Source organism: Pimephales promelas, chromosome 9 (assembly GCF_988280905.1).
Source record: "Pimephales promelas chromosome 9, fPimPro1.hap1.1, whole genome shotgun sequence".
Classification (NCBI taxonomy): Eukaryota; Metazoa; Chordata; class Actinopteri; order Cypriniformes; family Leuciscidae; genus Pimephales; species Pimephales promelas.
Window position 1 is genome coordinate 15,243,077 of NC_142777.1, and position 23,631 is coordinate 15,266,707.

A 23,631-nucleotide genomic window follows, 5' to 3' on the forward strand; every position below is an offset into this window, starting at 1 on the left:
TCTCGAGAAAAGCTTACATTGGTAAATAATTACAGTATCTGGGCGGTTGAATAATTTTGATTATAACGTTACACACACACACACACTGATATATTTAATGTTATTGTATTGCTTTAATTCTGGGTTCTTTGTAATTGGATATTTTGAGTAATTGTCAATATCACAACTAAATTACTATAACAATTACATATAAAATAATCAAAAAAAGTTTATAAAGATAATAATACAACATATTTTAATAAGTCTATATCTACCAAACTCAACTCTTAAAATGTTTACTATGTTCGTTAAAATGCCATGGTTACGGCTAGTCACAGCGGTAGCCTCTTTATAGCCATGCATAACTAACATAACTCATGCAGAAGTAGCCTAAACAAAACAGCAGAAATGTTAAAATACTAAATGTTTAAGGGATATTCTGTTTTAATTTAGGATTGTCACAGTAAAAACTGTTAACCAATGTGTATCTAACTATTTTTGTAAGGGCATTGTAGCCTGTACCCTTTAAGAATGTAAGTACAGTATCAAAATGCAAAAAGTAAAGCTACGCCCACGGGAGCACTACAAGAAAAAGGGGGAACAACGAGGACCTACTGTATAGCCTACTCTCACTCTATCCATCATTGTTAAATACTGGAGGCTAGTAACACAGGAAACAGAAGCTCAGGCCAGATAACTCCACTATCAAGTTGACTTCGGCGGCAACAGGAGAGTTGGTAGGAAGTTATCTGTATTCTGTTTTAGCGCCGAAACCTGAAGAAAAGAAAACCAGGAAACAACGTACGGTCGACATTCGGAAATCATACAGAAATGAGGTAAGCTAATTCAATTTAAGCCATCATATTTTTTTTTTTTATAAAAAAGTAAAATTTTAAGGAAGATTAAGGGACAAACACATGTTGTGTAGGTTGAAGGGTTCATCTTTAGACTAATGTAAATAGAGACTTTGGTAACTACAAATACAGACACGTGGCGGGCGGGTTCTGACTGTGAGTTCAGCTTTTAATACGTTTTCTGTCTTCTTCTAAAGTATATAGGCCTATATTTCTTCATAAACAGAAAATGTCAATTTGTTCATTTTAAAGGAGCAAAAATGTATTTTAAATGAGCCAACTTTCTACTTTAGACTGCGCGTAAGACAAGGCGTGTTTTATTGTAACGTTGTGGATGAGCATCTCTCACCGGCTGAGAGAAAAAAACGTGTGTTTGTTTAATCCCGTCGAGAAAGTAGACCCTAAATTTGTTTCTCCTTGGGACACGCCGAGAAAGCCAAACCCTTTGTCCTCTGGGGAAATACAGCGAGGGCAAAACTCTCAGCGTTTCAGGCTCCGGTGTTTATATCAGAAAACCATTTCCCCCGCCGCGTGTCTCTGGTGGATCTTTATTGAGGAATCGATTCGATTATTGCCAATCGAACGATTTAAATCCATTGTTTCTAATGATGGTGGAACACGCTGCCTAATTGGGATCCTCAGTCGTTTGATGCCCAGTGTTTTACAGTCTGTTCAAATTTTAAAAGTCATGATGTTTCAGAAAGACTCGGTTCGGTCACTGTGTTGGAGCATGGAAGAATTGTCCATTTAAAAGATTCGACTGCTCACCAGAGGCACGACATTATTACATTCTATTACTATCAGAGAGCATAAAGAAATCTAAGGATTTGATTCAAATGGGAAGTTAGGGGCACAGTTAACCCTCTGGAGCTCTTTGTCAAAAATGACCACATTTTTAAAATTGTATTTCAATTAAATTACGACACTTGGCAGATTATTGCTGAAGTGACAAAACGTTTTTAAAGGTGAATTCTGGCGCAAAATGAGCCTTTGGTCTAATAACACATTGGTACCTAGTCAACCGTTCTCTGAGATTTGTTGTCATGATAATCGAATGTAAAGAGTTTTATCTCTAAAAACTGTTTAGCATATAATGCTAGTAATGGGGGCATTTAATTGTCTATAAAATATCGCCAATTATTAAACAGTCTACACTTACAAAGTTCTCAATACTTTGTTTTGCATGTAGATAACCCTTTATTATGTTACTGTGTGTGTGTGTGTGGGGGGGGGGGCTATTTTGAGCCGTGTTAGTGGTATAAACTAGTGATTTCTTTTTACTTATTAAATGCCCCCATTACTAGAATTATACGCTAAATAGTTTTTGAGATAAAACTCTTTACATTCGATTATCATGAAAACAAATCTCAGAGAACGGTTGACTAGGTACCAATGTGTTATTAGACCAAAGGTTCATTTTGCGCCAGAGTTCTCCTTTAAAAAAGTCTCCAAATTTTAGGTTTATTGTCATGAAAAATCCACTATTTTTATATGAAATATATATTTTCAAAAACACGTTTAAATCAAAGCCATAAATCTAGACGTTGTGTTCCAAATTTGAGCTTGATATCTCAAAAAATGAGCTTTCAATAAGATTTTGTTTGGCCAAGTGCAAAATTTTTCACTAAATTCATCTCCCATTCATTTCCAATATGGTCATTTTTGACCGTGAGGAGCACAAGTGTGACAATTGTTTTTCAGGACCATTTAACCTTTTCAAATCATGATTCATGTCCATGATTTTAGTTTTTTGTGTTCACATAGCAAGTGCCAAAACCTTTACCAAGTTTTGTACCATTTCGATGAAGTAAAAAATTCTAAAATAATCTTAAAATGCTCCCAAGACTCACTCACTTTTGGTGCTTGAACTTTATTATAAAAGCATCCTCTACTAAAGGTGTGTTACAGGATCAACTGTAAAATTCACATGGCCCAGGACTGGAAGAAGCATTTTATAGGTGCCATCCTCCATATCTCTGCCCAGAGAACAATGAATAGGTGTACAGGACCTTTCTGTGTGGTCAACACACACAGAACTTGAATTGTTCCAGTCAAGTGACACAGGACACACTGGACAGAACTATTAATAGTTACTTTTTAACTGCAATGTGGTTCACACACCTGTGGCAGAAGGTTTGCAAGTAGATACCTACTGTTTTCACTAAACACGTGATAACACGATAACTCCAAACTGTCTCCACTCATACTGTAAACAAACACACATCCAACTGACCTAAACTGAATCCTCTTGAAGATAAAAAAAGTGTAATCTGCCTAAATGGGAAAGGCTTTCTACCTTTGTGAAACTGACAGGTAGTGAAACCTGCTTTCCCTCATTCAGGAGAATATCGGTGGAAATGACTTTGAGCACGTGCCACGTGTGAGTTACAAAAAAAATCCTTCCATAAGCCTGTGTGTTGAGGACAAAGACATCTAGTGGACTGCATCTAATCGTATTAAACACAACACGCTGAATCAGTGTCCTGCTGAGATCCCTGCAGTTTCTTCTCTCTACTGTTTCCCTCTTTGTATTGCCTATACCCCCACCCCCTTACTCTTATCTCTTTCTTTCTTTATTGTGTGTGTGTGTGTTAGTAGATGTTTTGGTTATCCAAGTTATACTGACCTAACTCTTGCAGTCATGTCATGGGATAAGTTGACCCGGTTCACAAACAAAAAACTTGGACTCACTTTTTTTCAATCTCTAATCAGAGGATACACGTTTGACTTACCTTTAGGTCATAAGCTCTAATTTATTAATCAAATTCATGGTTCTAATTTGTTTCATAACATCACATGAGATTGCTGGTGGTTTTTTCAAGTTGTTTCACAAACAGCAGGTAATGCAAATTGAATGGACACACCCCTGTTTAAAGAGCTTTTTTGACTGGTAGTGTGAAATGGTTAGGCGTGTCTCTCTTTTACAATTCACAAGAATTGCCAGAGATTTCAGGAATGAAATGTCATGAAAATTTCCTCCAGCGATGTGTTTAGTAGCATTCTGAGATGGAAATGACATTTGAAATGATATTTTTTAAGAAATCGACTTGTCTTAAGAGTAATTTAATAGTGCCTGCAGCTAAAAAGTTTGACTTCTCATGAAAAGCAAAAGGACCTTGAAACTTTATTTTCAAAAGTTTACGTTTTCAAAACTGGCCTCCAAAACTACATGAACGGCCAAAACACATAAAGTTTTTGGTTTTTAGATGAAAACGGTGTCCTGTAAACGGCCCATGACATTAAAGCTCAACCTTTGACCTTAAAATATTGTTTACATTTTCACCAGAATTAAGGCTTGTATCATATTGTCCCAAATACTTAAAATGTTCCATACTTTCAACAGCCTTATCATTAAACATTAGTTTCCCTTACTCATGGTGTTCACCAGAATTAACATTGAAGATCAGTTATTTTGTTTTCCTTACATTTACTATGTGCAAAGCACTTGATTTGTTGCAGTCTTCAATCACAACCACAAACATCATATTATGCGACTGCGCAATACTTTAGTACAGAGTTAAGGAGTAGTTCACTTTAAAAAACACTTTTGCTGATAATTTACTCACCTCCATGTCATCCAAGATGTCCATGTCTTTCTTTCTTCAGTTGAAAAGAAATTAAGGTTTTTGATGAAAACATTCCAGCATTTTTCTCCATATAATGGACTTCAGTGGGAACCAAATGGTTCAAGATCCAAATGAGAGTTTCAGTGCAAACTGTTCAAAGGGCTTTAAACGATTCCAGACGATGAATAAGGGTCTTATCAAGCGAAACTATCGCTCATTTAAAAAAAAAAAGTTTAAGTTTTATAAGCTCAAATGTTCGCCATGCTCTGTTCTGTGATGAACGTTCTTGACTCCCCTGTTCAAACTCGTTCATCAAAATGAACAAATTTTTTTCGAGTCATGACTCAAAGGGTCCTTGATAAGACCCTTATTCGTCGTCTGGAATCGTTTGAAGCCCTTTGAACAGTTTGCACTGAAACTCTCATTTGGACCTTGAACCGTTTGGTTCCCATTGAAGTTCATTATATGGAGAAAATCCTGGAATGTTTTCATCAAAACCTTAATTTCTTTTCGACTGAAGAAAGAAAGACATAGACATCTTGGATGACATGGGGGTGAGTAAATTATCAGCAAAGGTTTTTTTTAAAAGTGAACTACTCCTTTAGTTACAAACTAGCTAGTTACAAGTTACTAAGCCTCTAATGTGGACTTTACATTCCAATTTAAGAAAGAACTTACAAATGGCTGATGCAACCCTACCCAGATGTATTAGCTACTCTATAGATCATTGGCATTGAGAGTAAGAGTGGTGACAACAACACATAACCCTGTGGTACCCCTGTTTTTAAAACCAAACTAACACTGAAAGGAAATCTTTGATCCAGTATGTAATGCAGAATTTATATCCACATTACAAAAGCAAATGAATCTAGTGCATTGCATTAACCCAGCAAACACAGAACGTTCCCAAATGGTCCCATGAGGTTATTTTTTTCAAACAATAACGTTATAGGAACGTTCCATGTAGGTTATTTTTAGGTTCCATTTTTATAACGTAAGGAGAATGTTCCGGTAACGTTCCCTTAACCTTAAGGGAAAGTTCTAGGAACATTTTGGGAACCAAAAGCTAACATTCCCAGAACGTAAATTTGTTTGCTTGGAAAAGCTGAGGTAAAATCAATAAAAAAGTGCCTGTGCACAAGATTTACTCCTGGGTATGCTTTACTATAAAATCAAAGTAAGTGTGGCATATTCTGTTCCTCTGTATTGTCTATATGCAACCTTCAATGGATCTAAAATCGAACTCACTGATACAGGAATAACATAACATGTTTGCTTACAATTCTTTCCATGCATTTTTCCAGGACAGGAGGACTAGTCAATGCAAACTGGTCTATAATTTTCGAGTGTAAATCATTCAAACTCTACTGTTCAACAGTCTGGGATCAGTAGGGTTTTTTGTTGTTGTTGAAAAATATTAATACTTCTATTCAGCAAGGACTTTTAATAAACCGCTATGCGTTTACTGCCAGACCCTTGATTAATTTTGTTTTAATAAACCCTCTTTTTCTCTGTTTGATAGGAGGATGGCTCCCTCTCTAATACAAGCATTCAGGAGGCGGTGGTGGATGGCCGTCACAGCGGTGTTGGAGAATCTGTTGTGTTCGGCTGTGCTGTTGGGCTGGGGCTCTCTGCTCATCATGCTCAAAAGAGAGGGCTTTTACTCCCACCTGTGTCCAGGTATTATCAGGCACAGAAGTCAAACACAATCACCCTAACTCAAGTCTCTAACTAGCACAAAAAGAAAATGGAGACAGAGTTCCTGGGAAACCTGAACTGCTTGGAGACATTAAAACTTAATAAAGTCTCTGTCTCTTGCTTTCATTGACCTTCTCTCTCTCTCTCTATCTGTAGAAGAAAATACGACTGAGAATGTGAACATTAGCAAACCAGATGACTGGCTGAGCTGTGTGGAACAGGATGAAATGTTGAATTTGGGCTTCACCATTGGCTCATTTCTGCTCAGTGCCGCCACACTGCCATTGGGTATTCTCATGGATCGGTTCGGCCCCAGGCCACTGCGCCTCGGCGGAAGGTGAACACACACATACACTAACGCTCTGATTGCTTACTAATATGTACAAATACGAGCACTTTCATATTCAAGTTATTATCATTCTAATGGATTCCATTACACAGGGTTAGTTGCAGGCTAGTTGCATAAACTTGCCATTATTTTAAGATGGTGTCTTAAGAACTAGTATGACCCTCTCAAGGGACCGTTAGTCTTAATTTTCGGTATCTAATTAGGACAATGTACGTTTTTATGTAATTGACTTAAAAAAGACTTGACCAGTCTTAAAGAAAAAAAAATGTATGACTATCTTGTAAGACTAGTCTAAGTGGGTTATGCAACCGGTCCTTGAAAATCCCTTGAAAACAGCCATATTCCTACTTGAAAATTGCTTGAATTATTGAAAGACAATATATGTGAAAATAGAGTTTGTAATTTGATCAATAAAACAATCTTTTCATGCAAAATTAACGCTGCATTATATTTGCCATGGTATCCTTTCAATGGTTAAAGTGACAACAGTCATTGCATGTGCTGCTTTATATGTACCATTTTGTTTTATTAGTTTATTTTTTATTTATCTATTAATTTACCTTTTTTAGAATTTGAAAGATAATAAAGATAATGTTTGATAAGTGATATCTCTGATTGTAGTCCAAAAAAACAAAAAACAAAACCCCAAAAAGTAGTGCTTGAATTTCATTGTACAGGGTCTGTACGAATCCTGATTACATTTGTACAGTATTTCTACAGTATCTTGGTCTGTATTTGTTTCATTAACGATTATTCATGTATTATATTTTTTTCTCAGTGCGTGTTTTGCGGTCTCTTGTATGATCATATCTATATCAGCCTATCAACCAAAAGGTGAGTGAACTACATTATAAATGTGCAAGAGTCATCGAATTATGGCAGTGATCAATCACCAATCAATATTTTGTTTATTTGGATGTATTCAAGTTTTTAAAATAATTTAACATTCAACAACACATTGTTTATAATTCATTTGTGGCTATTTTTATAATTGATTATCAGTCAAGGATTTCATTGAATTTTATTGAATTTTAAAAAAAGCATAATTTTACTTTCAGAACTTTTTCTTTTTTTTTTGCCAAATTATTTTCAATATAAACAATTTTACTACTGTAAAGTTGATTAAACTTTTTTGATGAATTGTTGCTGCCTTTAAATATAGAGCAATGATAGATCAATATCCCTTGTGCATCAATTTTAAAAAGTAAAAAAAAAACTGTAATAAAAATCTGAAGTTTTGAAGCACAAACTTAAGTTTGACCCCTGGCAAGATTTTTGTTGAAGTATAAAACAAAAGTTAAAAAAAAAAGTGAAACAAAAAGTTGTAGAGGTTTAAGTTTATGAAAATTATTTATGAACATTATTTTACTTTTAATAAAATTTTCTGAACACAAAACCTGCAAGAAAACCAAAATCCATAAATCTAAGCAAGTTGTGTTCCAAATTTGCTGTGGAAATCTCAAAAAAGATTGCTTTCAGTAAGATTTTGTTTGACTGCTGTACCACATTTTGAAGTCTTTCCAAAAGAATGTAAGCCTATTAATAAAGACTGCATCATATTATAGTTAACCCTCTGATGGTCCTCGGTCACTTCTGACCGAATAATTTTCTGTTTTGAATTATTAAAAATCACAGCTTCATCGCAAGGGTATGATACTTTTTTGGCATTTGGTATGTGAATACAAAAAAAAAAAAAAAAAATTTAAGGTCATGATTCAAGCATGCTAAGTGGTCGTAAAAATAGTCACACTCGTGGTCTTCGGTCAGAAATGACAGACCCATAGGAAATGAACGAGAAATTTACAAAAAACTAAAATTCTCTGAATTTTTGTTTGTACAATCTACAAATCGGCCACAATTCTTAAAAGAAGTATACCGCAGTAAAGGGGTGACACTCTACAGCATCAAAAGTGCAAAAAATTTACACCCACCCACACACACACACATACAAACACACTTTTATATATAATTTAGACTACAAAAAATCTGTTTTGAATTTTTAAAAATCACAGCTTCATCGGAATGTTACGGAACTTGGTGACATTTCTGGCATTACGTATGTGAACACACAAAAAAATTGAGTTCATGATCCGAGCATGCTAAGTGGTCGTAAAAAAATTAGTGACGATTTTGGTCTTTGACCCCCATAGGAAATGAATTGGAAATTGACAAAAACATTTTTTTTTTCAATTTTTTTAATAAGAAATAGTTTTTGAGATTGTTTCAATTATATATTTAAATATATATTAAAATATATTTAGTAGTAAATTTAGAATTTATATGCTTCTGTATACAGCGGAGCGGACACATATAATATAATGCGTCATATCTAAGTCATTCTCACATGTTTCAGTTGACCAAACAGCTGTTTCAATTGTGTAATAATGGTTGTGCCTTTCATTCTAGTACTCTCTGCACTCATTTTTCTGGCTCTGTCACTCAATGGCTTTGGAGGGATCTGTCTGACCTTCACATCTCTCACGGTAAGAAAAAAATAGAAAACGGTAGAGCGAAAGAGCACCCGTGGTGACTTGCATGTTTTGTAGTGCAGCTGTCACATGACACTTTTTAAAGTTTATGTTGTCCAGACAAGTGTGTGTGCGCGTGTATTTATGTTTTGGCCACTCAGAGGCCCGACGCACATGACTGAAGGAGAAATTCTGGCCTTTTCAGTGCCCACCAATTAGAATGCTAAACTGCCCACACGCCTTCTCTGACGCCCTCTCCCTCCCATCCACCTCTAGCTGATACAAAGCAAGGGCACAAACGTTGTACCCACACTCATCAACAAACAGATTGTGACTTTCCTATCGGTTTAGTGATATCACCTGGTGTGGGAAAGAATGACTATATTTATCAGCTGCTCTCAGATGCAGATGCCAAAACACACTTACCCTTGTGCATTTACGGCCAGGTATGTGTACACGCTGCCCCACACTAGACAACACATGGTGCTTTTTATCCAATGAGATCCTGATGCTCACTTCTGAGAAAAACATAGCATAGGACTCTCTGTGTCTTTGTTGACAGTGATTTACTACCAGCATGGAGACAATGTTCTGATATCGCATTGAACGCATTATTTACCCTGTTCCACTATGTGCGTCGTTATGACGATCTGAAGTGACTTGTGATCAGCAGGTCAGTGACCTCCGTGATTTTGTGTACTTATTACACATTATAAAATCCAATCACAAATGAGGCAAGAGCGGACGGAAATGTTTTGCTTAAATCTCCTTTTCAGACGTTTCTTCTAAGCAAACTTTCTCACACTATGCTCAGATTAAAGATACAATTCAGAGATTCTAATATTCACAAATCTAATCCTTCCAAGATTAAATTACCATCGGTGTAACTCAAGGTTATGTGTTGGGTCCCCTTCTCTTTTCAGTATATAAACATTGCTGACATCTATCATGAACATCTGAGAAATAAATAACATCATTTCCTTTGGGGACTCTACTGTTTTTTAAAGAGCCCCTATCATAGCATTTGAAATGTTCCTATTTTTGTTTTGGGAGTTCCCAAAAACAGTTTAACGTGCATGCAAGGATAAAAAACACTTTATTTGTCTTATAATATGCATTTATTTTTAACTGATTTGCTCAACGACTCCCAAATGATTCGTTCGACGATTCATTTTCCCGAACGCCTCCTTTGAGTGACGCGAATCTGCGGCGATTGGTCAAATGACCCAGTTAGTTGTTATTGGTAAACCGTAGGCAATGGAAGACTGTCGGCAACGGAACGCCCATAACCAGGATTATAGCTTGTCAAGTGTTGAAAATTGTATTTAGTGTTTGAACAAACGTGTCAGAAAAAGTGCACTTTCCACACGGTCCCTTACTCGCGTCTCCGTCAAGAGCGAGCTTTCCCAGCGAAACTCACATTGCGGCGGATTTTGAGGGGCAGTTCTTATTATATAGAGCGAAGTCATATTTTGCTAAGTCGTTTAGGAGGTAATTGCCATTTTTCAATGAATGTCTGGTGAATATCAAAAACAAAACTAACTTTACTCCGCTTAGAAGCTGCGCGGAGTGTACACAACACACACAACACAATATAACTATATTTTGCATGCTACAGAAAACATAACAGCAAACATTATTAATAATACTGACAGATTGTGATTCGGAGGAGGAGGAACCTGATCCATATATTACTGGATACTGAGCCCTCCTTCGGGAACAACCGGCTTGCGAATCCACATTTGAATTCATTTATGTTTTTGAATGATTCATCATTAAAATGATGAGAACACAAGGTTCAGGCGTTGCAAATATGAACTCTAGCCACTGATTCTTCACATGCTCGTCCCCGGACAATGAAAACAAGTGGATGAACTGTCTTTGCAATGTAGAACACAGCGTCTTCACGACATGATGCGATTAAAGGGTTAGTTCACCCAAAAATTAAAATTCTGTCAGTATTTACTCACCCTCATGTTGTTCCAACCCCGTAAGACCTTCGTTCATCTTCGGAACACAAATTAAGATATTTAAGATATTAATATCGCTCCTGAATACTAGTCCATAGGCTTCTTGAGGGAATGACTCTTGCTGGCATCGAAAAGTCATTAAAGACATCGTTAAAATAGTCCAAGTGACTACAGTTGCTCAATCTTAACTTTATCAAGCGACGAGAACACTTTTTGTGCGCAAAAACAAACAAAAATAACGACTTTATTTCAACTATTCATTTACTTCTCTGTGCGCCTCTAGTCAGTTAGCGTAGTGTGATAGCGTAAAGCTACGTCACACGAAGGCTCACTATTGGCCGACGCTGGTCATGTGTGTGATGCGTGTGACGTACAATAACAGATGCTTACACTATTAAACTAGTAACCTGACTCACGTAGGGGGAGAAATAAACGAATAGTTGAAATAAAGTTGTTATTTTTGTTGTTTTTTTGCGCACAAAAAGTGTTCTCGTCGTTTGATAAACCTTAGATTGAGCCACTGAAGTCACTTGGACTATTTTAACGATGTCTTTAATGACTTTTCGAGGACAGCAAGTCATTCCATCAAGAAGCCTATGGACTGTATGCAGGAGCGATGTTAATATCTTAAATATCTTAATTTGTGTTCTGAAGATGAACGAAGGTCTTACGGGGGTTGGAACAACATGAGGGTGAGTAAATACTGACAGAATTTTCATTTTTGGGTGAACTAACCCTTTAAGCTGAAGTTTTTGAATGTGTTCTAGACTTTACTTCAAGTTTACACTTGAAGTGAAGTCTGCGCGCGCAGTTGTTGGGAGCGGCCAATGAGCTAATGTTTTGTATCTACGTCACGACGTAACAGCTAATGGCTCATTTCAAAAACAATTCAATTCATAGACTCAGAGTCGACTCTCACTTTTGAAAGACAATAACTTTATATACGGTGCACTTTCAGATATAAATCTTTGCAGGATGTTTTCGTTCCCGTAGAGCTATATTCGACACCATATGAACAGTCATTTTCAAAAATCCATGATAGGTGCTCTTCCAAGGTTCGCTTTGCAACCTTCTGTAACAGTTTCCTTTAGGTTGTTGTATCACTCTTGTGTAGTGTGAAAACCACAAAGGAAGCATAAATGTGCCTTTTCTCAGAAGTATGTGTTTTAACCTTTTCATTTCACACAGGGTAGTAAAACGCACTAGCACACTCCTGTTAGTTTGCAAGAGTCTAGAAAATGAAGCACTGCTCGGAGAGTTCTTGGAAAACAAATTTGAAAACAATCCATGCCAGGACTTCATGCTTACAGTAGCATATATTTTTCTCACACAGCTTTTCTCAAAGTTTTCTGTTTTCGTTTTACACTTTACTTGTGTTAATTATTGGTATTTGAATCAGGCATATTTTTCACTTTTTCTCATAATTGCAGTTAGACATGTGATGCGGTTATACAAGTGATGTTCGCTTGAGTTTTGACTTGTCATTAAACCACCCAGAACACCTTAGCGTTATGTTGGTGAGTTTTTCCATGGTCAGGCAAGCACCACTGTTGTTATCATAAATAAAAGATTGTTTTCAATAAATAAAATCTAGTTATTGTTCCTGTTTTTGTATATTGCAAATGTAGGATCAGCTGCATCTTATGATTTTCCTATTCTGGTAACAATGTGCGGGTCCTTTCTCCCTGTGATAGCTGCCGAACATGTTTGGAAGCCTGAGCTCCACTGTGTTGTCACTGATGATTGGCTCATACGCATCGTCGGCTGTCACCTTCCCTGGAGTCAAGGTATTTTTTCTATCGTGTGTAAATAGAGGTTAAACCAGTTTGGCATGTAGTCGGCATGCTCGGAAATCAACCCTCTGATGAAACATTGCATCAGATTGAAAGAACCTGTATCACGTGTAGAAATCATCAACTTAAAGGAGAACTCTGGCGCAAAATGAACCTTTGGTCTAATAACACATTGGTACCTTGTCGACCGTTCTCTGAGATTTGTTTTCATGATAATCGAATGTAAAGAGTTTTATCTCTAAAAACTGTTTAGCGTATAATGCTAGTATATGGGGGCATATAATAAGTAAGATAAAAAGAAATCACTAGTTTATACCACTAACAAGGCTCAAAATAGCCCCACACTCACACAGTAACATAATGAGGGTCCCTACATGCAAAATAAAGCATTGAGAACTTTGTAAGTGTACAGACCGTTTAATAAGAAGATACTTTATAAAGACAGTTCACTTCTTGTATACAGGCAGGAGAAAACAGTCTCGACAAGTCGAACCACGAACGACGTTCATACAGTTCAGAAGTTCGCTGAACGTCATGAAGTTCAGCTCACTTAGCACGTCGTTTGTGATTTGACTAGTCGAGAGTGTTTTTCAAAGATGGCTACACGAAGTGGACTTTCTTTATAAAATATCTTCTATACGCTAAACAGTTTTTAGAGATAAAACTCTTTACGTTCGATTATCATGAAAACAAATCTCAGAGAACGGTCGACTAGGTACCGATGTGTTATTAGACCAAAGGTTCATTTCTCCTTTAAACTTCATCATATAAAAGTGATATTAAATCATTTCAGTTCCAACATGAAATCAGAATGGACCCCTTGTACTTCCATTTTATTTAAAAAACATCTGATGTTATAATGTATTCTGAATAATTTCATTCATCAATGAACATGTTGTGAAAACTGGATAACATGGTCATTTTGCTGTTGATTAGAAAGTTATTTTTGAAAGAAGTCTTTTGTATTTATTTGATCAAAAATACATTAAACAGTAATATTGTCCAATATTATTACTGAATCATTCTGATATGCTGATTCAATGCTCGAATATTAATGGTGCTTAGTATAAACAGTGAGACATCTTTTTCAGTGTTCAAAACTTTTCACTTTTATTCAATTTAATATATCGATGCTGAATAAAAGTATTGTATATATAAGTTTTACTGAAACTAGTGTACATGCTGACCTCAGTTATAACTGGAAGCGTCACTTTATCAGTATTACTCTAGAGATGAATGATATTCTGCTCATGTGTGTAATGCTGGAGTGTATTTAGGAACATGTTCTTTGATATTTTGTCATGTTGAACATGCTTTCCTCAGCCTCATTCAAACCTAATACCATCAACCAGATGCTGCAGACAAGCAAAATATATATTTATTTTCACCGGCCATTCAAGCATGTCATACAAATGGAAAAAAACCCTCATGAATATTACATCTTGTCTTTGTCTCTTTGTCTTCCTCCAGCTGATATATGATGCCGGGGTGCCGTTTACTGTTATCATGTGGACGTGGGCCGGCCTGGCAAGTCTGGTGTGGCTCAACTGTTTCCTGAACTGGCCAGTAGAAGGGTTTGCTACCCCTGAAGAGATTATGTTAGTCCAACATTTTTGTTACCTATATAACCCTCAATGATTACATAAATACTCAGTAGTGTTACTTAAAGAATAGCCTACCTAACTTTTAACTTTTGAATTTAAACTTCTGAATAATAATTCCTAATTCCTTCCTTTTCCAACCGTTTATTAGGGAAAAGATGCATGCAGCTGAAAACCACAAATTGTCTCCAGTTGAAGAGGCGACGGGAGAAACCGAGAAACTGTCTGCTGTAGCTCAGGATATACAACGTGAGACACTTTGAGATGATGTGATACATTTTGAGACACTTTGTTACACTTGTGTGAATGTGTAGCTGAATCGAACTTCCTGGAAATCCTTTTCTCAGCTTCTGTCCCGTTCCGTCGCTCTGTGTTCTCTCCCATCTTCCTGTGGAGTCTGATCACTATGGGAATGACTCAGCTGAGAATCATCTTCTTTATGGGAGCCATGAACAAGATGCTTGAGTTCATGGTCACCCACGGAGAGATGCACTGTAAGTCAAGCTACACAACTTGTGCGTTATCACTTTATTTATTAAACCTGCCATCTGTCCAGGTGACTTAAAATGCGTTTCTGTCTTGTTTTAGCCCCTGAAGAACTGGTGGAGGCAGAGCTGAAAGGCGAGACCCTTAAAACTTTTGTTAGTTTGATGAATGAAAGTGATAATGTGATTAAATGTCTGTATTTTAACTTCCAGTGAGCTTCTACTCGTCCATCTTTGGCACACTGCAGCTCTTGTGTCTGGTAACCTGTCCTCTGATTGGATACATCATGGACTGGAAGATGAAAGAGTGTGAGGTGGATCAGAAGACAGTGGAAGGAGAGAAAGAGTAAGGAATTGAAGTTCTTTTGGTCTCAGTAGTCTCTTCTCTGATGATGTGTTTGATGTGGGGCAAACATGAGATCCACCAATAGCAAACCACAACTGTCCAATCCCCATGGCCTACATTTGTTCTTGTCTCAGAGGCTGTTTCACTCGGATGTACGTCACAGTCGTTCTGTAAAAATCATTCTTCTTTGTCTCCTGCCAGAGCTGTTGCTGTACCAAAGCGTGACAGAAAGATCCAGAAGTTGACCAATGCCATGAGAGCCTTCACTTTCACAAATGTTCTGCTCTTTCTGTTTGGGATCCTCTCACTCATAGACAACCTACCTCTGCAGGTAACAACATAACCGGCCTTATTCACACTGTTAGCAGGCTAAGTAGCTCACTTTATGAGGGGATTGATGGATATTCCAGTAGCATATTATATATACACCAACAATCAAACCTTTGGGGACGCTAAGGTTTTTTTAAACCCCCTCTGGGGTTGTTCAGCCCAAATGGTCCCGAAGAATTCAAATACATTTTTTTTTTAAATCACAGCTTCCTCGGAATGGTCGAAAATTGGTGACTTTGTTGGTATTTGGTATATCAACACCCCCAAAAAATGGGGACTGGATGTGAATAGTCTAAGTGGTTGTAAAAAAAAAATAGTCACACTTGGGGTGTTGGGGACCCGTATGGAAAATGAATGGGAAATTGGCAAAAATGTGAAAATACTGAGTTTTTTTGTGCGTACAATCTACAAATCATCCACGATCCAGAAAAAAAGCACACAACAGTGAAGGGGTGAATCTATAAAACATCAAGAGTGCAAAACACACTCACACACAAACACACTTTTATACATAAACACACCCAATAATTCAGATTATACATGCGTTTCGCATTTTTAAAATGCTCAGTTTGTCCACCATTTTTTGTGGCATCCATCTCATTTCAAAAATTGCTTTTATGAGGCCTAGGCTTGACTCTAAAATGAAATACAGCTTTAAAAAAAAATGTATTATATTCAGTGGGGGAAAATGAGTTATAATTATTGCATTAATGTTAATTATATATATATATATATATATACATTTTTTTTAATTTTCTCAAAACACCAAAAAAGAAAAGAAAAAATATTATAAAAACATGATTTTTTTTTTATAAATATGAATCCTGCCCTTTGGATCCATTTGTGTGACTGTTAAATGAACAACCCCTTTCAAATGTTTTTGAAATAAGCATTTATTTGAAGAAAAAATACAGTAATAACAGTAATATTAGTACAATGTTTTCTATTGAAATTAAATTTCTGTGATGGTAAAGCTGAATTTTCAGCATCATCACTCAGTGTCACAAGATCCTTCAGAAGTCATTCTAATATAATTCTGATTTAATTCTCAAGGAACATTTCTCATTATTATCAATGTCGATAAAACAGTTGTGCTGCTAAATATTTTTGTGGGTTCTTTAATAAATAGAAAGCTCAAAAGAACAGCTTTTACTTGAAATTAATTTGATTCATAATTCAAAATTCGAGTTTATTAACGTTTATTAAATAAATCTGACTCCAAACTTTATTTGCATAGGGAAAAACTGGCTGAATTACAGTAGATGTGTCATCCGGTTACGTTCTTATAACTGTCATTCTCTTCTTTGTCCAGATTCTGACTTTCATTTTGCATACTATGGTACGAGGCTTCATTCACTCGTGTTGTGGAGGCCTGTATGCTGCTGTGTAAGTACACACACACACTAAACCTGTTTTTTAAAGACACACAAGTTTAGACTTATCCTGCTCTTATAATATCTAAAGGTTATAAAATTGCACTTGGCAGGATCAGGTTTACCCTATTTGTGTGTTAAGTAGGTATAGCATTGAGTATGTACTCTCTCTCTCTCTCTTGCAGGTACCCATCCAATCATTTTGGCACACTCACCGGGCTGCAGTCTATGATCAGTGCTGTGCTGGCTCTACTGCAGCAGCCCCTCTTCATGATCATGTTGGGACCTCTGAATGGAGATGCTTACTGGGTAAGACATGCAGTTTTTACCTGCTATATTTAGGAAGTTTCTAGAATCAGAAGATCCATAGCTCAAATCCAAAATGAAGTGAGATGCCTACCAAGACCACGTTAAAGGCATCATGGACCCGTTCCAAAAAGTAATAAGAAAATAAGTTGCTTGTATTGGAAGACTAGTTTAATCCTTTGTGGTGAGGCAGGGCAAACCCAGAATGCATTGTGACACGCTCTGTGAAAGAAAAAATCTCAGTTAGGAGGGAAAAAAAAAATATTACTCTTATTTTTTTTTTTAGTGTAGGTTGTAGACAGCAAGGCTTGTGTTTAGGGGTATTTTCAGTGACAAATAACGGTAAATGTATTCTCTTTCAATCCCATCAGATCAACGTGGGGCTTCTGATCTTCTCACTGTCCGGTTTCCTGTTGCCGGGATACTTGTTCTTCCATCGCAAACAACTTCGTGAGAAAAGGGCTGAAGGAAAAGCTAACGGGCACATTCCTGTCGAGGATCAAGCTGTAAACCAGCCTCTGACCAACGGACACAGCAACGGTCACGTCCCGCAGGAAGCTTAACTCAATAACGGAGCGTCGCAGGACTTTACACATTTCAGCCGCATCGACTCTGCCATTCCCAACATCCTCATTTAACACGCAACTTTTTCATTTTTTGTTGTATGCGAGACATGTGGTTGACGCTTGCAAGAGCAGATGTCAGATCAGTATTGTCTTGTTCAGTGATCTGTATTAAAAATCTCAAAATCTGCCTGTGAAAAGTATGCAATGCTTTCACAAGTTTTTAGAGGAATATTTATTGAACTGCGCACACGTTGGCTGTGATTCACGGACATGAACTACCTCAGCCAACCGCTGGACTCTCAGAGGGAACGGTTTCTGCCTGTTCAGCGTCTGCTCTCCTTCACAGAAGAGAAAGAGTGTTGATTATTGTGTGTATTATTGTGCCTGTTTTTCTGTCTATGATTGAAAACTTGAGAGACAATCAACACAAGCATTTCAGCGAACACCAAATATACTGCTAATGGAGCTTTTTAAAGTGTATCACTTTATTCTCCTCTTTTAGTTTCACTACATTATGTGTTATCCCAAAGCAAAAACATTTCAGGCAGATTTAACAAGGTTTTTTTTATAAAGCAACAGAAATTAATTTTTTGTGTTATCAGTTTTTTTCCCTCTGTATATTTCATTGAAAGGGAATTATATTTTTGTATTTCTGTTATTTTGATGTTGTTTCTCTTTTAATGTGTATGACATGATGCAAGTAGATGTGCTTTGTATATAATACAACATGCATTCGTGATATTTGCGTAAACTTGCGGGGTGGGTTGATTGGGTGTTTTTTAAAAGTTGGGAACTGATCATGCTTACAGCAGTGTCTTTCAAATGTCAATATGACTTCTCATTTTTTTGTGTGAAAATAGTGCCTTCTGTTATTATTTAAAGTCATCTTTTAAATCTCAATTTTAGAGATGTGGGAAACCAAAGCCATTGGATCTTTCTGGACATGGAAGTGTTAAAGCCATATGGGATTATTGGAGATGCAGATGTGTGAGAGGAAGAGAGTATCCATGTACCGAGCGCAAGAATGTCAAATTTTAAATACCAAAAACATTAAAAAATGCATATTGTGAATGGTTTCCTTGAGTCTTCGATCTAAGATTGTTATTGTCTTCATGGAGCATGTCTCCATCTAGTGGTTCCTGCAATATTTTAGGCAGTGTTATTATTTATATACTTCTATTTATTTAAGCAATGAGCGGCTGACAGCAGTGCTGTATCGTGAATAAGTAACGGCTGAAGGGCGCAACGGGAAGCGGAGTATTTATTGTGTGGTAAAAGCAAAACGGTTTAAAGGGTTTTTAATTTTTTTTTTTAAATTAATGATCTGTAAGAATTGGGCTTTTTTAATAATGATCATTGATTCGAGTAACTTTTTTTAATATGTATTAGTGCAACTCTCATGAATGAATCACTAAAAGCCTACCTTCCGCTAAAAAAATAGTCCCTAACCGTGAACAGCAACAACGTTCCAATGTGTGTAATATGCAAGAAAACTCAAATAAAAACAACATAGGAACTGCAGTGTTGCGGAGTGATACATAGAACCGTTGGGTGATGTCATGGCTGTGTTTTATCAAATATCCTTCTTCGTTTTATGGGTTTTAACATGAATAAGCACAGCTATTGACCAACCATAATCAAGGATTGGAACTAACCGTTCTAATATATTCTATTTTTGTATTATAATATTAGAGTGTGTTTACATTACAAATTACAGAAATAATATATACAATGCTTGGACAAAAAAAAGTTGCTGCTTGGATTTAAATGAGCAAATGCTGATTGGATCATAATTGCAGTGATTATGATGTTAGGAAGACAATAAGACCATAGACTGTATAAAATAGAGTAGGACACCCCATAGCCATACTCCAGGATGACAATGTCAAGACTCTTCAGGCTCAAATTGTGAAAGAATGGTTGTGAGGAGCAAGAATCATTGTCACACAGGAATTGGCTCCTCTAATTAAACCAGACCTTAAATTCTGAAAGTCTACTTTGTGATGTGCTGGAGGAGACTTTACAGAGCGTTGGACTCTTGCATTGTCAATACAAGATCTGGATCAAAAATTGTGTGTGTGTGTGTGTGTGTGTGGGGGGGGGGGGGATGGGGGTGGGGGGGGGAGGGAAGACAGTGCTGTGAATACATATATATATATATAAATTACAAACAAATTTGAATTAATATATGTTCTATATGAATATTATGTTCTGTCATAACAAGGTGAAAATTTAAGGCCGTATTTCTTATACGCAAAGGCAAATCCTCCAATACCATTCCAGGGGTCAGGCTATATTATATGCCATTTTGCACTAATTTTGGAGCAGCTTATGAACAGACAATAAAAGTTACTCAGACAATTCAAATCGTTTTGCAAGATAAATCCAGCATAATTGATAAATAGGCTTTAAAGTTTATGTCACTTTGTTTTATCTATTCAAATCACATCAGAAATAATAGCAAAGACTGTCATAAAAAAGCTGGAAGCGATGCCTTCAGACACTCCAGCCCAAACTGTAAACTGCCATTCCCGTTTGTATATGCAGTGTTTGTTTAGTCCAGGGTTCCCCAATCTCGGTCCTGGAGGGCCACTGTCCCAGCAGAGTTTAGCTCCAACCCTGATCAAACACACCTGAGCAAGCTAATCAAGGTCTTCAGGATCAGTAGAAATTGGAGCAAAACTCTGCAGGGACAGTGGCCCTCCAGGAGCGAGTGTCATGTCACAAGGTACGATTTTTTAAAGTAATGTTTGATTTTATCAGTTTTACTCTCTGTATGCTTCCTGTCAGCTTACTTTGACGACCTGCAGCCAGGCACAACTACTACTCAAATATGTGGCTCTGCACTGAGCAGCACCACTTGGGAAATGTTGTCCCGGTCCGGTGGTCATCGTCCTTACTTTTTATTTGGCAAGTCTCTCTCTCTCTCTCTCACACACACACTTTTGGCTTATTGTGGCTGTTTTTTGTCCAACACTGCCCTCTCCTGACTGAATAATGTGTGACTGTTTCAATGTTTTTAAGTGGTTTTAGATTAGAGCTGTTTAGAGCTAAACTAATTATTCTGACTAGAAATGTGTTATTTTTTTCTACTGCCTATCATGCTGTGAAAACAAATTCATTGGAGGCATGTGTAAAGAACAAAGTTTATTCATTCAGATTTTCTTTATATTCAGAAAAAAAAAATGGCAGACATCTTCAACAATCAAGTCTTTGTAAGCATCAGTCAAACACACTGGTCCATATCAGGGTCTCTAACACTGTTCAACATGCTTTCATACACACACACACACACACACACACACACACACACACACACACACACACACACACACACACACACGTTCTATCTCAGGCTGTTGCTGTTGGTTTGAGATCCAGTAAGACCAGGATGATCAGGACTGTGTCGATTCTGAGAAAAAGAGGGTAAAGCAGATGTTTCAAAATCATGCACAGAACATATTGGGATCTACAAATGAGACTGTTCAAGGCAGTTTACAATGGCTAGCAAGATTCTAGGCAAAATTCAAGATTCTAGACAAAAAAAAATATCGTATTTTTTATTATAGTATTATTTATATACTATTAAAGCATATACATTTAATATTTATTCACGTTTTTAATGTATTTATATTATTTTTAGTCTGTTTTATTTTTGTTTTTATTTTTAATTTGGTTTTAATTTTAGTACTTAAACCTTTATTTTGTTTGTTTGTTTTATCTAATTTTTATATCCTTATTTCTCATTTTATTTTTATTTTTTTAATCTAATATTTTTACTTTATCTTTACAACCATTAATGGAAACATTTGTAGTTGTTTTAGTTAACAGTAACACTTATTATATTTATATATATATATGAAGAGTTCAGATGCAAAAGCCTCTAAATGCCATTTGAAATTTTCATCTTTAATGATGATTTTTATCAAACTTGTATATTTAAGTTCAGTAATTTCACTTAAATAACAATTAATAGGTAATCCTCATTGCCATTTAAGTGAAATTACTGAACTTAAATATACAAGTTTGATAAAAATCATCATTAAAGAAGAAAATTTCAAATGGCATTTAGAGGCTTTTGCATCTGAACTCTTCATATATATATATATATATATATATATATATATATATATATATATATAAAATCGCTTAATTCTTTACAAAGCTGTAACAAATACGTACAATCAGAAAGTGCATTTACACATTGATTAAACTGGCAGAATTAAAGCTAAATATACACATTATGAATATAAATGAACAAATGAAAACATGAAATTACAAAATCTGCAACTTTAAATTATGAAATAAATACTCTTGCTTGACAAGGGAAAAGTTTAAGGCTGCATCTCATTTACACAGAAGCTAAACCGCCTCCAAAGTTTATGTATTTATACATGAATTACTACTGTATTTATTTATACAAAAATATATATAGTCTGTCCTAGACCCAATCTTGCTCAAAAGTACTTTGCCAGTCGGACCGTTGTAAGCTTGTCCTGACGTTCTGCTCAATCTCATACCTTTTTTTTCTTTTTGTCTTTCTTTTTCTTCTTGCGATCAGGGTCATCATCCCTCTTTTTCTTCTTCTTCTTGGGATCTAATTCTGAAGGGGTTTCTGCCCAGGAAAACGCAGGTTAAGGCCAAGTTAATGCATGCACGTATGCGCAGAGACTATCAGCATGTGAAAATGTCTCGGGTTAGTACGTCACCTGGTGGTAGAGGATCCTGCGGTCGATGATGTCTGTGTTTGTGTTTGCTCTTTTTCTTTGGCGGCTGTATGTGCATCAGTCTGTATTGCTCTGGAAGCTACAGCACACACAAACACTATAAACATGAAGCTTTAAGATGTTTAAACAATATGCTGTCTAGGCATGCAGCTCACTACTTGTGAACTAGTTTACCGGGCCAGTGTGTAGTCTAAATCCAGTGAGTAGAGCTCCTGTCAGTGGACTGAAAGAGTTTCCACAGACCGGATTTTTTTCTATGAGAGAGCGCAGAGAGCTGCCATCTTGAACCCCTGGACAGTCTATCATCCCTGCAAGAGATCACATCTTATTGGCAAAATACTATAATAACAACACCACGGTAACGTTATGTGTCAAAACCATTTGTGGCAAGATCTTTCACGGAATTCATTGGATATTATTATGCATCTCTCTCTCTCAATTGCTTTACCTGGTAACTCTGGTAAGAAGTTGCTCAGTTTCTCCTTCACTTTCTTGCCGCAGAATTTATTATACGCGTGTTCCAGGTTATAGTGCGTGATGAGGTTCGTGTTTCCCGTCAGGTCGTTTCCAACTGAAACAAAACAAACACAAGAGCTGATCCAGATGCAGTATATCATGTTACATAACATTGTTACAAATCACACATATACTCGAAGGTCTTCTTAAACACATCAGAAGTATTTACCAGGCAGTTCTCGTAGTAAATAGAAAGGTTCGTTCATGGCTCCAGGTTTTCGCAGTGTAGGCCCCTCATCCCCGTGCTGTGCTGGAATCTGAGCCGCCACAGGCGCTTGGTTGGGCGGCATAGGCGGCGGAGGTTTTCCGGGGGCGAACCCCAAAGCCGCTGGCCCCGTGGGTGGCTGTGCATCATTTTGTCCGAACAAAGATGAAAATATTTCCGTCATAACTACTGGAATTAAGTCATTTATATATTTTTATAAAACTAAGTTCAAATAAAAAGGCCAGAACTGCTGCCGGTCACACGGGGTTTGTGCTGTGTTCATCAAGCAGCTCTCTCACATTATCAACAACAGCGGTACCATAATGACACTATCACAAACGCACTCAATTTTATTAAAGGGATAGGTCACTCAAAAATGTCTTATGATGTTAACATGCCCTCATGATGTTTTATACCTGTCTGAGTTTCAGTTTCTTCTGCTGAACATAAAAGAAAATATTTTAAAGAATGTTGGTTAGCGGACAGTTTCGGCACCCAT

The 23,631-nt window shown here is 36.7% G+C and overlaps 2 protein-coding genes across 3 annotated transcripts; one reads left to right on the forward strand and one right to left on the reverse strand.

Moving 5' to 3' along the window:
• Positions 1-325: 325 nt before the first annotated feature.
• slc43a1a (solute carrier family 43 member 1a) lies at positions 326-17,824 on the forward strand. Of its 2 annotated transcripts, none has more exons than XM_039648750.2 (15): positions 326-815; positions 5,922-6,079; positions 6,254-6,434; positions 7,225-7,280; positions 8,853-8,929; positions 12,579-12,671; positions 14,148-14,275; positions 14,430-14,527; positions 14,626-14,772; positions 14,867-14,899; positions 14,977-15,109; positions 15,311-15,440; positions 16,752-16,825; positions 16,998-17,121; positions 17,490-17,824. In XM_039648750.2, exons 1-15 carry the CDS (start codon positions 811-813, stop codon positions 17,679-17,681), a joined length of 1,629 nt encoding a protein of 542 aa, XP_039504684.2. In that variant the 5' UTR covers positions 326-810; the 3' UTR covers positions 17,682-17,824. The 2 variants fall into 2 exon arrangements, with proteins under 2 accessions (XP_039504684.2, XP_088990905.1); XM_089134779.1 differs by having other exon boundaries at positions 574-716.
• Positions 17,825-20,818: 2,994 nt separating this feature from the next.
• Positions 20,819-23,444, reverse strand: med19a (mediator complex subunit 19a). The gene is made up of 6 exons (XM_039648751.2): positions 23,097-23,444; positions 22,860-22,982; positions 22,586-22,719; positions 22,394-22,490; positions 22,205-22,299; positions 20,819-21,096 (listed from the first exon to the last, which is right to left on the reverse strand). Exons 1-6 carry the CDS (start codon positions 23,314-23,316, stop codon positions 21,031-21,033), a joined length of 735 nt encoding a protein of 244 aa, XP_039504685.1. The 5' UTR covers positions 23,317-23,444; the 3' UTR covers positions 20,819-21,030.
• Positions 23,445-23,631: the final 187 nt, after the last annotated feature.

Bases quoted from the DNA above. Each gene is read 5' to 3' on its own strand.
- slc43a1a (XM_039648750.2), top strand. The intron at 15,441-16,751 runs GTAACAACATAA...TTCTTTGTCCAG, and splicing joins TAGACAACCTACCTCTGCAG to ATTCTGACTTTCATTTTGCA. The intron at 16,826-16,997 runs GTAAGTACACAC...TCTCTCTTGCAG, and splicing joins GGAGGCCTGTATGCTGCTGT to GTACCCATCCAATCATTTTG.
- med19a (XM_039648751.2), bottom strand. From the start codon at position 23,316: ATGACGGAAATATTTTCATCTTTGTTCGGACAAAATGATGCACAGCCA. The intron at 22,491-22,585 runs GTAAACTAGTTC...TGTGTGCTGTAG, and splicing joins TTAGACTACACACTGGCCCG to CTTCCAGAGCAATACAGACT. The intron at 22,300-22,393 runs GTGACGTACTAA...TTTCCTGGGCAG, and splicing joins GCAGGATCCTCTACCACCAG to AAACCCCTTCAGAATTAGAT.